General features: G+C 33.8%; 1 protein-coding gene across 10 annotated transcripts in view; it reads left to right on the top strand.

The window, feature by feature from the left end:
* The window catches only part of Mef2 (myocyte enhancer factor 2), an 89,119-nt gene that overhangs the window by 56,083 nt on the left and 13,822 nt on the right, over positions 1-19,214 (top strand). For 8 of the 10 annotated variants that reach the window (XM_073090333.1, XM_073090316.1, XM_073090347.1 and 5 more), the window contains exon 2: positions 15,699-15,839. In XM_073090333.1, coding sequence (XP_072946434.1) covers positions 15,786-15,839 — 54 coding nt within the window. In that variant the 5' untranslated portion in view covers positions 15,699-15,785. Of the gene's footprint in view, positions 1-15,698; positions 15,840-19,214 lie in introns of those variants that run through there. The other 2 variants (XM_073090325.1, XM_073090382.1) reach the window with 2 other exon arrangements.

Here is a 19,214-nt window from a genome sequence, read left to right as displayed (position 1 = left end):
TTTCAATATGGTTTCAATAGTAACCGCGACTTTATTTGATATTTAAGGGCACTTTTTCCGTCGCGCGGGCTTTCATCAAATAAATGCGTGTATTAGAAATCGTGACAATCAAGTACGTTAAGGGCGGCTTTCCCGACGCGCGTGCTTACGCCTGCACGCATGTCCCCCCGCATGCGTGTCACTTGCATCCTATCATATCATACACACGCACGCAGGTCGCGTAGACTGCAGCGAGTTAACTTGTGTGCGTTTGATACGCGCGTGCCTCTAAAGACCTCCAATAATGCTACTACACTTATACGACACAGAACTCAAGATTTATTATATAAAATTTACCGTCATTTTCCAAGTCTACATAATTTCTACAAGCAAAACCAAAACAAACATAGTAGGTAATTAAGCAGTGAAATTACAATACTAATAAAACTTATAATTATAGCGATATGTACATTGTAAAAGCGCAAATATGGTGTTTAAAACCACCCCACGCTTACGTCACCGCTCGGTTACAGGGTCGCACCTAGGTTACAGCCGTCGTTTCAGGGCCACTCTCGCATTTCCCATTCGCTCAATCACAGCCTACATAAACGTAGTGATTTATAGTAACGGCACAGTAACTTAGCTTTTGGGTAATTTCTTTACCTAATTTAAGTTTAATCTAGGTCATTAACACGCCGGCTAATTTAAAAAGTTGGTTTTCTTTACATTAGACATTAAATACAACTGTTCATGCCATTATGCCTTTAAGGGAAATGTAAACATTTTTAGTGTTGTATTTAATATGTACCTACCTTACACTTGTTTATTTTGTCTTTGTGAGCGCATATGCGATTCTTTCAGTTAAGTATGCAATCAAATTCAAGTTCACTTGATGTTAAGTGACTGCCGCCCATGGACATTTGCAATGAACCCCAGATAAGATTAGTGTTCTGTTTGAGGTCGGTCACAGATGCCTTGATTGCCCAATGACTAAGTATGTTTCCATGACCCAAACACAGCGCTTAACATTGCCATCGTAGGACAGAAAAGTATATTGTACCTCCGGAGTCGAACCGCAAAGGGTTCTGCCACCATTAAAATTCCTCTTCCAGATATTTTACGCCTCGTTCTATAATGTCTTATACATTATCACATATTAGGAAGCCATTTTAGATTATATTATTTATTGAAACAAGTCTTACGTAAATAAAGAAGTTAAGGAAAGTGTGAAGTATGGTGAACGACGTTTAATGAAGATGATTGATGATCCAATATAACTTGATTAATGGCTGATGTACACTGAAGGTCAATATCGATGCAACGCCCTATTTCTGCTTTATACATAAGTATTAGAAACTGCATTCTAGGGTAAATTCTGAAGTGTATGGTAGGGAAAAGGTCTCAACGCATCTGCCCTCATATACGACTCCTAATTAATTTTGATTTCAAATGTTTTTGGGTTGCAAAGTCCAAGAGTAAAGACGGTGATCAGTTACGAAGGTGGTCTTTCTTTTTCATAAGAAAAATTGTATCAGTACTCTAAGCAGCTTGAGCTAAAATATAAATGCGATGTTAGATGCATAGGAATTGCCTCGCAACGTTCCCATATTATGTGCCTACGTTTCAGGGAACTAATCTCTTATAACTTTTTCTTTGTCTTTGTATCTGGAAAGAAAAGAAGGTTACCCTATTTCTATAGACTCTTCAATTTCAGGAGTTTATAATTAGCCTAATAACCACTTGATGTCAAGTAGATTGCATGACTATTTGCTATTACATAAAACGTACTAGAATATCGTCAGACCTTTCTACAACAAAACACCTTATATTGTAAGTTAGTTAAGTACGTAGACTTCCCTCGGTTAGGTCACGTGATCGGCCCTAGCCTACGTCACTACTTTGTCAGTTGCATGCTGTTGTACCTAAAATAGAACCCATTTAATTGCGATATAAATTTGAAGTTCTATTAATATTTTCCTTATTATTATGATATAATTATTTCAAGATAGTAAAATAAGGAATTCAAATATGGCACATTTAACTAAACCAATGATGTTAACTAAGAATTCATTAATATTTACACAGAGAAATCATAGAGAAATATAGTATTTCCTACATTATGTGTCTTAACGCAAATGTGTACCATAACACAGCTGGACATGTGTCGTACCTGACAAAATTTTGTATACTTACACATAAAATTTTGTCTGCCTAGGCACGTGCCTGCCTTGGTCAATAGTTGGAGCATGCAAATGGAGCAAGTCTTTAAATACGTAATTCACTTTTGAATTATCGGAAAAATATATCCTTGAAGAAGTTTAAAGTCTTTCTCTCCTTCCTTATCAAATCAAATATATAAATATAGGTAAATGATATAATAAATGAATTAAAAGTATAATTTTTTCGCAGACGACACTTCATTTTCATAAAAATAAATAATTCATGTTACCGGAAAACCGATTGAATTCGAAGCACACCTGACACTATCAATCTCGTTAGTACTCATTTAACCACATGGTCAGACTTGCATGTTTTATAGTACATGAGTAAAATGTGAAATGAGCTTCCGCTCCCAGAGCGCTATAGTATGTACAATATGCTATCTCTCCTGAAAAATTGTCAATTGAAGCAACTTCTCAACAAATCTCTTCGAATACCCGGTTTAGAGAAATTCTTCTTAAATATCAACGTCAATTCAAACTTTAGGTGCAGAAACGACCTTTAAACTTATCATTAAAACAAAGGTGGAACCCTTCGTCGTTCCGCTACGAGCTGCGAAATAGTTTTAAACTATTTCAGCCTCATGCTCAGGTCGCAAGGATGTGGAGGCGTAGAACACGACGCATTCTAGCTTAGTAATCTATGACATAGGTTAGGAATCTTAATGCTTGGTAGGAGATCTTATTGCTGAGCTACGTTCTTTTACTAAAATATCAAAGGCTTAAAAGTGTTTTTCCCTTTTTGTTTATCAAATCGTCTCTTTGACCGAGATTTCTTTTAAAAGAAATGTATAAGAATTTCTTTTGTAAAACTTGTATTTCAAACCGAAATCCTTACAATATACTCTACTATTTTAATAACTTTGATTTTACATTTTCTGTATATTTTGTATTAAGTACCAAATTTACAGGAAAACATTTTGATTAATTGATACCTTTCCATAACCACAAACATTACCTGAAACATATATATACGGTAACACATAGGTACGAGCTGAAAACTGAAATTGCTAATGGATTGGTGGTACCTGTTGTGATGACACAAATGCATCAGGTTCAGTAAACAAAGGAGTGATAATAACTATAGACACCTAACAACAGATAGATCTGTTTTGAATTATCAGACTGATAGTTGTCTATACGGTCTATCCAATTAAATATCTAATTGGTTACAATACTAATAATTATACGTAAAATTGATATATTTTAACAATTAAGTATAGTATAGGTAAGTAGATATTATACTTTTTATTAACACTAGAAATCTTTACTAAGCAATAAAATAGTCGCCCAGTGAAAACAATTAATGAAAGATTACAATTTCTACAATAATTTATAATAATGAATTTGTACAAATTAAATAACTTTTTACAATTAATTTCATAAAAATGTATAGTACCCCTTTGCTTTAAAAGTCTATACTTGATTAAGAATTCCAAATAAAATAAAAAGGAAATATTAATTTTAATCTGAATCGATTCATGCAAAAACTCGTACTCATAAGGAGCTTATTGATTAGATTTAACTGTTAAATAAGTATATTTCAGTGTATAATTTTCCTTCATTAAATTCCTCATAATAAAACATTTAAGCCTTAAAAAGTTGCATAACGTATGTATAATGGTATGATATAAAATACGTGAATAATAATATAAGTTGTGTGAAAACTTTCGCAGCGTCCCGATCTGATAGTAGCTAGGTTTCTGTGTAGGCGTGCGCTGGGATTCGGGAGGCACACGCGTGGGCGACCCCCGCCGGTCCCCCGACCCCCCGTCCCCCGGCAAGGTCACGCGGAGGCTCGGGGTGTATTGAACAGGTGTTTATGAAGCCGAGGGGAGAGAGAACGTCGGATTTGTTGCGACGCGTTTTGCATACATAACGGACTATTCGAGTGCGAGCTAATGACACTATTGAATAGTTTTTGTGTTAGTTTGTGATTGTGATTCAGTGCATTGAGGATTTCAAATATTAATTTTGTTCGGATTTAGTGGAGTTGACGATTTGAAAGCTTTTCCGGGAAATAGCGCGTTAATAAATAGTATTATAGTGTTTTTGCTCTCAATATTTAATTTCAAGTACTGTGTTTTATGAATTTACATAAAATATTTTATCATTTTGTTTATTTGAGCGTTCATTGTTTCGATTGCAATTAAATTTTGAAAATGAGTGTGCTGGAAACTATCAGTGAATTGATGTTATAATATTATCTGATATTGGAGTCATATAATTGGATTTCCTGAGGTAAGATAACATTTTGAGACCTTTCTCATCTTTTATTATTATTATTTCAGACTGGAATAGGAAATTCACTGTTGTAGTTGTAGCTCGTCATTTTTAGTTCTTATTTGTAAACGCAGCATTTTTATAAATAATTTCTAAAATTTATAAATATGTGTACATACTAGTTTGGCAATTATTCGAGTAAATATTCAGTTTTAGGATTAGTAATTTGTAGAGGCAACATAATAAAATATTTGAATATTTGTATTTAATAGCTCAGTATAAATACACATAGAATAATATAAGGTGCGCAGTACATTAAAGGAAACAGCTCTATATAAATACACAATAATGTAATTCATGGATTTCGTGTATTTCAATAGCCGATTACCTCTTATTATTTTCGTGTTAATTTTTATTTTATTTTGTATTTTTATTTTCTGTTATTATTTAATATGTCCCCTTAATCATTATTTTCTATTATTATCTAATATGTCTTAGTGAATGAGAAGGTTTTAAGTTAAAAGCATACATAAAAAACAAATGCGAATTATTTAATTTCACGGATTTTGGAGAATTACTATTAAGTTTGGAGAGTAATTATATAAGTCCGTTCACCGGTAAAGCAAATACTAATTAATTTATATACACATACCGTCCACGCTACCAACTTTACCTTTCAAAACTCTATTAGTCTTCATCAAAGGCACAGAAAGAAAGCAATCACAGCCTGTCCGTTACAGACCTAACGAACCTTACGTCCACGACACCATGTCAAATAAGGGTATGGACGTTAAATGGGAATTGTATTCACAAATACAAATATTGGAAAATATTTCAAACATAAAGAAATATCGTCGTTGAAGAACAATAATGACCTGCGTGCAATTATTGTTATTATTTTGTGAATTAGTAAACTTTCTATGGAATAGAATGCATACAATGGTATACTTGCATACCGGAGAGCCTTATAAGATTCCCAAAAAATATTTTTGCACAGAAATTACGTAGAAGTAAACAAAATAACGCTTACTACACTCATATGTGGTGGGTATCACGATCTACTCGAACCCAGAACTCTGCGTGTCAGACTGGTAGTAGCTTTTTCGAGATATCATAAAACAGGCTAATCATATTATTAACCGACTTCCAAAAAGGAGGAGGTTACTCAATTCGACCGTATATATATTTTTTTTTTATGTTTGTTCGGCGATTTTTTCACGATGCCGCGACCGATCGACATGATTCATACACCATTGTATGCAGCTAGTTTCACAGGGGGTCCCATTTCGAGGAAATTTGAAAATTTTCGCCAGTTTTCCCGGAAAATTGGAAAAACCCGATTACCTTTCTTTTCTTTCCCGATATAAACTTCAATAACTCGAGTATTTCTTAACCAATTTCAATTTTCTTTTTTTCATATGAAAGGGTGTTTTGTTGCGGTATTTTCCTACTATAACATTAGTATGCTCTGATGATTAGAACTTAAGTAATGGGGTGGAACTCATCATCACTACCCCTGCTTTTTACATATTTTATGACAACTTTCCTTCTGCCCACTCAATTCTCATGAAACTTTAAATGAACATTGAGTATCTAGATTAACATGATATGATGGAAAATTCGACCTTCAACTCTTCAACCCTGGTAATGCAGAAGTGCCTCCTGCCTCAACCATACAAGTAAGGCATTTGGAACTTATGGATATTTAATAAGGTTGATAGGTAGAGATATATGATGGAAAATTTGGCCTTCAGCTCTTCAACTCTGATAATGCAGAGGTGCCTCCTGCCTAAACCACATGAATAAGCCATTTAGTGCTTTCACACATATTTTACAGGTCCTAAGCAGGTACCTACATGTAATGAAAAAAATGACCTTCAACTCTTTCACTCTGATAATGCTGGTGTGCTTCCAAGTTAAATCACAGGAGTTAGCCATTTTGTGCTTTCATATATGTATTAACGTCACTAAGCAGACACATATGATGAAAATTCAAGGTCTTAACTCTGATAACTTTGACCGTAAAGTCTTCAATCTTAGTGACGCAGGGACACTGCTGGCCTAAACAACAGTAACTTGACAATCACTTCTTACAAATATAAAATATGATTAATGAATACGCTGTAGTTTTCCTTAACTATTGAATTAAGGTAAATTGGACCTACTCACTCGCAGAGTTTTACCACCTAGTTTGATTTATTTACTTTTCTGTTCCAACCTAACCTAGCAAACAATATAGAATTGCATGTAGCCTCGCCTATAGTGTTTCGTATTGAATTGGTTAGGTTAGATTGAAACATATAAGGCAATATAAAACTAAGCGAGCAGAGCGCGGAAGCGCCCTGCGAGCGGGTGGGTCCAATTCGTATGAATTCAAACCTTACCTTTATTCATGATCACCTTTATACAATTTTACATAATATTAATACAAACATTAACATATCATCACTAAAAAGGGTGAAAAAAAAAATTTTAACAAAAAAATAAAACCGACTTCTATATCACTACAAAGTAAAAAATAATTGAAATAAATGTTGGTTTAATACATATTTCTGAAGTCGGCGCTCATATTAGACACGCTGTTTACGCCATTATCAAACGAAATATATTGAGCACCAACTTCAGAAATATGTATTAAACCAACATTTATTTCAATTATTTTTTACTTTGTAGTGATATAGAAGTCGGTTTTATTTTTTTGTTAAAATTTTTTTTGTGTTTAAGTTTTTCAAGTCTATATACAAAATTCAACATACAGACATGCTACAGAAACCATATATAGATCTTAGACCCTTATCTACAAACCCGTGTACAAGATGTTTTAAGGTATGTACCAAATTATAATACTTTATCTCAATTTGCGCGATCTTCTTAACAATAAGAGGCCATTGTTACGAACTACGTTCAATATTTGCCTGGTGTATGACGAATTCGTGTAACAATACGTCTGATTGCGCAATTTGCATCTCTATCAACATTCTAGATTCTTAGATATGCAATTTTGTAAGATATTTATGCTTTAACTTGGTTGGAATTCGCTTTACTCTAACCCGCTTGGAGGAGCGTAGACATCTCGGATTTATATGTAGAGAGTTTGAGTTCGATCCCCGGATAGCCATATATGAGAATATTAATTATGTTTTTTTCTGTTATATTGCAGAGGCCATTTAGTATGATGTTCACGTGCCAATAAATGTAATTTTGAAACCTTAAAATGATAGTAATAGGGTCACAATTACTAACATTTTAATGTCTATCTATATTCTTAAATACTTGATTTAAGGATAAAGAAAATATGATAAAGAAAGATACGTTCTAGCGCCATAGTCTTTCAAAGGTTTCTAGAGCAACACGTGCTTGTATTATTTCTCGATTACAACGGTCTTATTTCCTACTACGCCATAATATCCAGCTTAGTCCTCAGAGGTAGCGGCGCATCTGTGGCCGACCTCAGGTAGGAATATCTAATCCTATCTGGGGTTGATTACAGATGTCCATGGGCGGCAGTAGCCACTTACCATCAGGTGGACTGTATGCTCGTTTAATACTCCTATATTATAAAAATATAAAAGTAAACCTTGCCCAGCTATAGAACGGAAATGATATCGTAATTTAGAATCTAAAATCTAACGTATTGCGCGTCAATTTTTTACCAGGACATCATCAACATAATTTAATTTAAAAAACGTCTAACACAAAATGGTTAAACAATGTAATGAAGATGTTTATGATAATTATGGTAATTATATAATGGTAATATATATTTTTACACAAATTAAGACTAACAAAAAAGCTACACATGCCGTTCCTTCATTATAAATTCATGTATGTTACAAAGAGTATCAAAATTAATTTGCAAAATGTATCCATGTTTTCCTCTAGTGAGATTTCAATCTATTATGAGATTGTTTACAATTACTGGAAAATTCAACAAACTAATTAACTAGAGTTTAATTGTTTGAGTAGCGAACAGGGTTCGGGATATCCAGAATATTCCCAACCCTTGTACGTCACAGCGGCGCGCGTGGGCGGTGTACATTGACTAACTAAAATATAGACACCTGACAACAGTTCTGCACTTTTCACGAAACTGTAGTATATGCAATATTAATTGAAGTTAGTACGCATTCACACACACACACATACACATGCGCACACAAATACACACATAGATATCAACACATGGACGTACACGTACCAGCATTATCATATGTTATTATTAATTTTTTAGTTTGTAATTTTAAGTGGCAATGTTTTATAATTTTATGTCTTATGAGAAATAAAGATTCTTTAAACCTAACCTAAGACGAAGGTTCTCGTACCTTGTAAGTAATCACTGATAGACATCATGATCATATGGACACAACTAATCAACTTCAAGTAGGATTTAAATCCTACTTGCAGTCGGACATGGATACATGGCTGCTCCTAACCATTAACTTGAAACGCCTCGTGTCATTGTCTGTATCTTACTATACAAATTGAATTAAACCCCAAGAGATGCCGCCCTCAATTTGATACTTTAAATTAATTTGATACTTTAAATTAAACTTGACTACATTATAGTCTCATAAAAATGTAGCGTATTAAATCTGACACTAATCAGCGTTCTATCTGAGCTCTGTGCATTGCGAAGACTTTACAGATTTAATGATAAAATAAGAATTTATTAAGAGTCTATTAATTTACTTCGTCCATGGCGTCGTCTGCATTCCCACGCAATTCAGTGCGCGCTTATAACTGTAGCGAGTATCGTATAGTCGATTATTAATAGATTCAGTTTCATGAATGAAGGCTTATTGATTGACTATGTTTCATAAAAGCTGTTGAAATATTTTATGAACATAATTATAAAATGCTTTCGAAGTACCTTAATAGATAATACATTAATTTCATACATATTTAATTTAATTTACTAATGCAAGTAGCAGATTGCATATCGCTCTTCTGTAGATCTCAATCGATCTCCAAAATTAAGCTACGTCGGATGTAGTGGGAAGTGGGATGGGTGACCGCAAGAACTGAAACTTTTGGCACGTTAAATCTTTAATCGTTAAACGTTATAAATTTTCTAATAGATAATAAACCGCGACAAATGTTTAATATTCTAAGTTAGTGTTAATCATCTATACTAATATTATAAAGAGGAAAACTTTGTTTGTTTGATTGTAATGAATATGCTCAAAAACTACTGGACCGATTTTAGAAATTCTCCATTCGAAAGCTACATTATCCACGAGTAACATAGGCTATATTTTATATGAAATATATTTGATAAATAGATTTTGAGGCGGTACAAAATTTACTAGTTTTCTATATAACTTAAATACGTAACCGCAACAAATTAATAATATTCACCGCCACACCTATTTCTACCTAATGAAGGTGGTAGAACCCTTTGTGGTTCGACTCCGGCGGCACCACCGATACACCTATTTCTACCTAATAACAGCAGTGTTAAGTGCTGCTGTGTTCCGGTTTGAAGGGTGTGGTAAGGGAGACAGACTTTTCCGAGGCGTTCCAGCTTAGTCCTCAGGGGTAGCGGCGCATCTGTGGCCGACCTCAGGTAGGAATATCTAATCCTATCTGGGGTTGATTACAGATGTCCATGGGTGGCAGTAGCCACTTACCATCAGGTGGACTGCATGCTCGTCTGCTACCCTTATATTATAAAAAAAAATATATATATATTTTGAGTTAAAGATTTTTCGCATAGTTTTCAATCTCGTAGACATTGGGTATGAGAGGATGTGTGTGTGGGCGGCGGGCGGAAGCTGCGCCCACACGAGTCCTTCGCGCTTACACCATTACGAATGTCATCTGAAACTTACTAATAAATGCCACTTCTTAAAAGGATGTATATTTATATTTTTTCTCTATATGAGTAGCTAAACATTATTAGTTTATATCTTCAGTACTAAGAGACATACTAAGGCCACTATTAAGTAATAATCTATGATACGTGTGCTGTAATTTGTAATTATGAAGCTTAAAGATGTACATGTTATACATGTGTAAGTGTAAGTGTTATTATGATGATGGATTATCATTAAAACATATAAACCTTATGTACGTAGGTCGGTATATAACTAGCATCCCGAACGTCAAGTTAAAGTATTTTCGAAATATGAATTCACTTCTGAATTTCATTCCATACTTGTCTCCGAGAAACTGTAGTTCTAACCCTAAGCCAACCCAACACGCCACAGCCCCGACAACCCAATCATTGTCCAAAAAAATAAAAAAATATTCCCCCAAAAACACAAATTCCTTCAAATCCAGAATCATCTATTTAAGCACTTATTAATTCAATTATCATTATTTACTGTCTTGATTTAAACCGGACACGATATCGGAATATTTAGTACTCATTGTTTATCGCAAATGATTGAACAATGTGTGCGTCCATGAATATGTTCATATTTTTTGCTTTCCTTTTTTTCCCCGGCCCTACAGTTCATGCTCGTACGAACGTGTTATCCCTTTAAGGAAAAATTAAACGAGGCATGGATAAAGGGAAGGTAAGGACTTTGTAACAAGTTTAAATACCCTTCAATGTTTCCAATACATTGGCTACTAAACTTGTATAGAAGTTCGCTTAGTTGTTCTACAAAACTAGGGAATTTTTCGCTAGAGTATATTGTAAATAATAAGTAAATAATAAGTAGTGTAAGTAAGTGTACGTAAGTTGTAAATAATAAGTGATAGGGTACACTCCAGGCCTCGCAAGTTTCAGGAAGGATCTGTAGCTTATACGTACCATCATACAATATAAAAATAATAATAATAATTACTTCAAAATATTAAAAAAAACAGTTTTGAAATTGCGATTTGCTGCAGGACTATCCCTTTTACGAATGAATTTAAATGAATATAAGTTTTTTTTTTTTTATAAAAAGCTTTTATTTATTTGCAACCTTAGTTCAAGCCTTGGACTATTTATCAGTTGTAGTCCAATTCACTATTTCACACACATAAATAATTGCGTTATAAAGTTTGAACAAATATTTCGTACCAACATATTTTAAGAAGTAACATTTGAACTTAACAAAGTGACACATAAGTCATAACTAAACAGCTAATGGCCTCTTCAAATCCATCTTCAAAAGGGTTTTACAATGTAACGAATTACTCAGTACAGTGTTAAGACATTAAGCAATCATAATACGTGTTAAAATGGTGTTAAAGTACATATTCATACATAAAAGGTACCTATGATCGCGTGAGAATTTCGCAATAAATATATTATTTTTATAACTCACGAGCTTTTGCCCGCGGCTTCGCTCGCGTTATGAAGTAATATTTTCATTCCCTATTTTATTCCCTTGGGGGAAGAATTGATCAAAATCCTTTCTTAGCGGATGCCTAAGTAATAACATCTACCTGCATGCCAAATTTCAGCCCGATCCGTTCAGTGGTTTAGGCTGTGCGTTGATAGATCACTATGTCAATCAGTCACCTTTGAGTTATATATATTTAGATTAGTCTACCAAGTAATTACTTCGAGTATAGCTCAAAAAGGTCAAAAATATAAGAGCTACAATACGGAAATCTGCTACAATTCACCAGTTGTCATTTGCCATAGTGACGGACTAGACATTAAACTATTACCAGTAATAGACCGGATATGGGGAGGAAAATTGTTATATACGAATTACTACCAATTGGTTATAAGATGTTATGAAATATATGACAAACGCCACTATTAAGACTTGCGTTACTAAGCAACCCTTAAAATTACTAGACCTCTATACTATAACCCTTTGTTTCTTAAATCAAAAAGATTACAGATAATACTCTCCTAAAGGATGTGATAACGCTTGTTTAAGGGCAGCGGCATAACAAGCCACCTACAAACACACTGACCTAACCCCACAGCCACCCCAACACCCTACAATAACCAACACACACAAGCAACAACGCATCTTGCCTTACAAAACACATGCAAAAGCGACACTCACCTACACACAACTACAAAGACATTGCACGCACACAACTGACGAATTGACACGTGTATGTATGCGTATACAAATGACGCACACACCCAAACTCACGTGCACAACGCAACGCGACACATTATAGATTTTCACGGACAACAGTTCAGTGTGTCAGTAACACTTTTGACAGCTGAGTTTGAGGTGAATTTTAGGGCGTATTTTAATGCGTATTTTAATCTGTGTATTACGATTATCGCGTATTTTGTACCTTTTAATGATAATAAATAAGCAAAGCGAGCAGTCTATCTAATGAGTGGTGAATGCTCCACATGAACATGTGTTATCGACCCCTATTGATGTGTCAAGATCAATCACAGATGCGACCAGAGTCCTACTGGGTCGAAAGGTCTGAGTCGTCCGGAGCAGGAGCATGTGCTTAGCTAGACTAAGCCTATACAATACACTAAATAAACACTTTATACATTTTCAATTATTTCTAAGTTTGACTGAACTTTGACGCATTTTACTAAGTCGTCAGCCAGAGAGTAGGTAAGGTCGGGGTCATGCAAGTTAGGGCCGGGTTGGCAAACGTTACATCGATTAGTATAGTACAGCTAAACCAGCGTTAGATGCCACGCAATAATTATAAGAAGTAATTTGGAAAAATATACATACGTATCTCTACCACACATTTAAAACCTTGTAACCGGATCACACCAGCCCTTAACCCTGTAATTGTTTACTTTATCGCAAGGGCATCCGTGTTTTAATTAATTCACTGAAAGAGTCAAGTCTTCCGCTTCATTACAATATAAAATATGCAATGTGCCGCGTTCACTATTACAACTGCACACAACGCTATGCGTATTAGTACGCACACATGGACACGACAGACATTGCTGACGTCACGCGGCAGAGGGAAAAATGCAAAATGCAACACCCACAGAATGTAAAATGCCGAGTGCCGGCGGGGTTAAGAAATTTCTGCCTGACAGCAAAAAATTAATGCTAGGCATTAGCGAGTGGATATGTTTCTAGAAACTAGTTCTAAAAAGATGTAATTTAGCTAACCTTCTAAATTAGCGTGTTTAGAACTTAGATGCTTTTTGATTCAGCATACAGCATTTTTAGAATCGTGGTTAGAAAATTTAGTACTTAATAAATTAATATAAGTATATGACTTAATTAATAAATTAATATTAAAGTTTTAGGTTGACGACGATGATAATATTTTTTGTCGATAATTTTGGATACAAAATAATATCGTTACAGGAATATCAGTGAACATAAAAACAAACTGCAGTAGCAGATATTTGAGCGAAAAACGGGGCCTCACTACTGATAACAGTCGGAAATCTGTGCGATATTATTTATGTAACACATATAATGCATTGTGATAAATTCTTACTCAAATTTTTCTGCAATAGCTTGTCCACGGTTGTGTTACAATAAGTTACAAGTACGCTGATACACATTGAATAAGAGAGCATTTTTGGCTGTCTGTAGAATGTAGATGTAAATTAACCCGTAAAGATTTTATAAAGTAGAGAAGCGTTACAAAGTGTGTCACACACAATAAGATGACCAACACAATTGGCAATAAAGATAGATATTACTTGAGTTATAGATAGATAATTTAGAAAAAAGAAGTAAACTTGAACTTTAAGCCATATCAATAATATTGTTTCATATATTCTAGTCATATACAATATACATATAATCATACAATCATACATACTAATTTCAACTCATTATGAACATAAATAAATTAATTTATCTTTATTATTTTATGTTAAGGCAAGAATACTTTCTTAATACTTTAAAAATAAAAAAAAAAACATTTTCAATAAGTGAATGCTCACGGAATATAGAAATGTTCTATTCGGCAGTAGACTGTAAAAATAATTCTATGGAAATAAATAAATATATAAATTGTTCGATAAAAAGCTAGATTAAGGATATTCCCATGTACTTCTGATTTATTTTTGTACCTAACAAATGTAAGTTGAAAGCAGCAGTAATCTTAGAAGTCGTTTTCGTAAAAACGGGGTCACGTTCCTGATAAGGGGGTTGTTATGCAAATCTTTGTGACCTACCCCTATGTTATGTAGTTACTCGTGTACGATGTACGGACGCTTTTGATACACTTTTTATAATACCTGTAGGGCAGATTTACTTTAACTAAAGTATTCTGTGATAATGAGAACACAAAAGATGTCGTCATTAAGAAAAAATAATAATTTTGTCTCACATTATTTCATGCTAGTTAGTAATAATATATTTTAACCAATTAATTGCCTACCAAAGTTCCAAATTTGACGATATATTTAGGTATAAATCCACGTAAAACTGATAGTCCACTCTGAATATAGAAATGAATCGAGTCACCATAGCAAGTTGTATGACTACACCTGTTCGCAACAACTTCAGAGCGGACTAGTAGTTTGGCGGGAACTATAAAACCTCTTGAATTTCGAACTTATAGGAAAAAATTGTATAAGTAAAAAGTATACCGCGAGTTCTTGTTGTACCAACATTACCAGTTTAAGTGTGGTGGTGGTATCAATACATTCAAGCATACAATAAAAGTTCTACCGACATAATTATTAAAATATTCAACATGAGGTTACAGGATGAGATAGGGGTTTTTGCAAAAAATGGGGTCGCATCGCCGATAACGTGTTTGTTATGCAAATCCGTAATTTAAAATACTTGTGCGAGCCCACGTGATGCAGTGTGGCATGAAAACTGTGAAATTAAACTACTTTTTAACAAATTTATGTTAATTTACAACATAATTTAAGACCTTTAAGATTTATTATATTTTACTTTATTCTTTAATTGACATATTATGCCATTTCCTTTACTTTTGGGATATCCCCAAGAGTAAAGGAAATGCATTTCAAAAATATGTTATTAATTGTCACGAAATGGGTATTTTGTGGACTACCTTCAATTTTAGTGTTACTACAGTATAGTAACATCGCCGTTAAATTTGTTTTCTGTAGTTTTTAATCAAAATAGTGTAAAGTTTTCAGAATTAAATTACATAATGAAAATATATGACGGCTCGATAAAATAATTTATTTATAAAGTAGTATATTTAGTTGTTTAAACCATAGATATAGGATAGCGTAGCGAAAAAAATCTAAGTCTATGGTTTAAACTGTGACCCATAACTTAGTTACTTAAAAGTTTCCTTTGCACTTACCATGTAACATTTTGATACATGGTAGATATTGTATCTTCTGCCATATTATACTGTTTAAAACGTCCATTTGTATTTCCACGATCTTATTATATCTTTTGCCGATGCTAACGACATTGTATCTTTTGCCAGCAGGTAGCTGTTGACGTCAAGTAGCCAGCCCGCCGGCATTTCGTTGTAGCCCCGCTCCCTTCACCCCCTTCCAAGATTGCTGCCACCATGGGTCGGAAGAAAATACAAATATCTCGGATCACGGATGAACGGAATCGGCAGGTCAGTGTATATGGTATTTTACTTATTTGTATTATTAATGATCAGCTTACGATTAAATAGGACCAGTGTGTTACTAATTATTTATGTTAATTATAAATAATATAAAATATTTTGAAGTGAGGAATTGTAACGAACAACTTTTCTACAGTATGGATTAAATTGAAATATTTTTTGTATCTTTTATTCCGTTAATCCTTTCATCATATAATCAAATTCCAGATAATAATAACTGAACATCAACATACTTAAAAATAAATTTAATAAAAAAAATAAAAATGTAAATTACATTTTATTTTTTTTAGTTTCCTTTTTATATTGCTACGATAGTGGAACGACAATTTAAAAATAAATTTATCGTGCGAAAATTTTATTTGAGTTTTATCAAATTAAACAACTTAAGAACACCGCATAGCAGAATAGCAAAGATGTAAAGATAAGTCTATCATACGGACAATAATATTGGCGCCGACTGAACAATATGGGCGCAAAGTGTCATTAAACACAAGGTTGCAAAGGGTGAAATGACCTTAGCGATCTGACCTAACAGATGTGGCGTATCTACTGCAGAACATTATCTGAGGACAATGACCGCACCCGCTTGTAATTTATTAATTATACGATTACAGTGTAGCGCCCTTAACCACTATAAACGGACCCATTAAAAGTTACGAGTCACTCACGGAAAGTACGCGGAAGTTCGGAGACGAAGGTCTTTTAGGGTGGTCCTGTAATAGGGCAGTCAGACGCTGAAATGGTGACGTGAAGGTCTTACGAACGTTTTGATTCCCCTGATCTAGTTTAATTTGCATTTTTACAAAAAAAAGAAAGAAGAAGAAGATTGTTAGAAAGTATACGCGTGGACTATTTAAAGGACAGCCTTAAAATAATAGTACTAATTATGTTATGGTGCATTGGTCTAGATATTATATGCAAAAATCTGAGTAAGTACTTGTTTTTTGCATGCATGGCAACCGAACGAATGAACGAAACTGAGAAACAGGCTTTGAGCAGCTTCAACAAAAGAAAATATTTATTGCACCGGAATATGTGTATTTTTATAGTTTTGTGGCTTATGTAATTTATTTTGTTACAATAATATTTTGTCAAAATAATTAATTGGTATTAAAAGATAAGCAAAAAAATTAATAATATTTGTTATATATCAATTTAATTTATTTTCCAAAATAATTACTAATGCCATAACATACTGATGTGGTAAGGGAAATTCCACTTCATACCGACTTGTTTTGCAAAACTTGGGGATTACGGGGGTTATAGGTAGTTATTATGTCCCGGACGTGGAGGTTGCGATATCAATAATACTTATGACGATTTTTATAATGTACAATACAAAACATTTTTATAATGTCTAGACAAAAGTCATATTCGTCTATCTACAATTAATCTACGATACATTATCATGAGCATCTGCTAAGGAGGTTTTTAAAATACTGGCTAAAACCGTGCCACCTTATGGCGAGACCTCGTCTGATATTCCCGTGAGAAATTCGGGATAAAAGTATAAAAACACTCTTAAATAAAATTGTGGTATTTTGTATAAATTTCAAGTTAATCCATCAATTACTCGTCAAGTTTTAGTAACAAACAAATTGAAGCAGATTTTCATTATGTAAAGACTTTCTTATAAATGTTACTGTAGGGTACTTTTATACTTTTTTAATTACCAGTTCAATTAATAAATATTTATTGTGTGTTGTGAACTCATCCAAGCTTGATATGAGTATATGTAATGTAGATGTAGGTAGTGATATATGCGCTCGTCTATTCCACATTTCCCATTACAAACTGTACGCTTCGTTTCTCTAATTAAATCCAACAAAACATTCATTTTTTGCGAAATACATACCGCAAAAAATACTAAAATTTATTCATTATTTATCCTCGTGTTATGCTCATATAAATATGTAAATAACAGAGGATATCTTATGAGTTATACTATACTGTATACTGTATTTAAATTACAACAAAAACAGGTATAATATAGGTATTTACATTAAAAGGTTGATTTAATGTAATGGCGTATTGTTTTAAGGAAAATTAATATGAAGTTAACCGCATAAATGATAACCGCTGTACTTGTTAGTGTTATGAATTTTAAATTGCATTGCTGCCAGTAATGACAACGAACCCCACTAATTAATGCCGATGTCCGTGACCTAATAAAATGGGTGCAATAACATTTTCCACAGCTTAGGGTCTAACTCCACTTACTCTGTATCAACTCATGTCTGTGCCAATTACTTAGTACCTAGAAGAAGTACTGTTAGGTACAAAAGCTACATCTACTTATGTTTTAGTTTTGGTTTGAAAGTTACGATCGTCTAGTAGTCACCTCCGCCATTAGACATTTGCAACACCAGAAAGGTCGCCGGCTTTGAAGAAGAGCTCTTTTAAGATTTTATTTGGATCTCTTTAGAAGCGCCCTTGTCTTAGTGCTCAGAGAATACCTCAGGAGAACAATTAAATGAGTTCAAACTGAATCTTTACGTGTAAAAACACATCTGCGGATCAGACTCTAAACCCATTTGTATGATTAAAGATGTCCATAGGTGGCAAGAACCACTTCTTACTGGATAATTGTTCTTTGAAATACCTCGTGTATCAAACAAGGCAATATGGATAAGGGGCATATAAGAGGGAGTTGACATGCAGTCAAATAGATTCTGGTCCAGAATCCATTATAATGTGAATTGGCCCGTAAATCAGGCCCATCATGTAATGCGTTTTGTTTATTACTATATTTTATTCAAAGACCCTTTACATGAACTTTATGAATAAGTTGATATTAATTGCTTTACACGTTATCGTTAAACGCATTAATTATAATTAAATAATTTAATTACTTTTTTAAGTAGAAGATAATATTTTAATACCATTAATTAGTTGCAAGGGTGTTTATGTTCCACTACTGCGCAAGGTTCTTTTTGCACAAATATGAAACAGTTTAAAAATGAACCGAAATGCCGGAAAATAGCAGTAACTTGTAAAAACCTGTAAATTTAAAAAAAAAAGTATTTTTCTATTACGGTTGAAGATGGACAGACAACGGAGGCTTAAACATGGACGTTAACAACCCATTACTGTCCCACTGCAGGGCACGGGTCTCCTCTCATTATGAGAAGGATTAGGCCATAGTCCACCGCGCTGGCCAAGTGCGTATTGATAGACTTCACATACCTTTAATTAACTTTCAGTGTTTACCGTCAATAAATTCCTTTTATATAATGTCCATATAACATATTAAAGTAGAGCTTACTTTGTATTCGACAAGTCAAGACTTCGACGAAGGAATCGTTGTTTGAAAGTAAATGGAAGATCGACCGCGTAACTAAAGTTTTCTCCAAACTGTATGTA

Source organism: Epargyreus clarus, unplaced genomic scaffold (genome assembly GCF_041222505.1).
Source record: "Epargyreus clarus isolate Ecla_fem2 unplaced genomic scaffold, WU_Ecla_fem_2.2 ptg000003l, whole genome shotgun sequence".
NCBI classification, from domain to species: Eukaryota; Metazoa; Arthropoda; class Insecta; order Lepidoptera; family Hesperiidae; genus Epargyreus; species Epargyreus clarus.
This window is presented reverse-complemented; position numbering and strand designations above follow the sequence as displayed.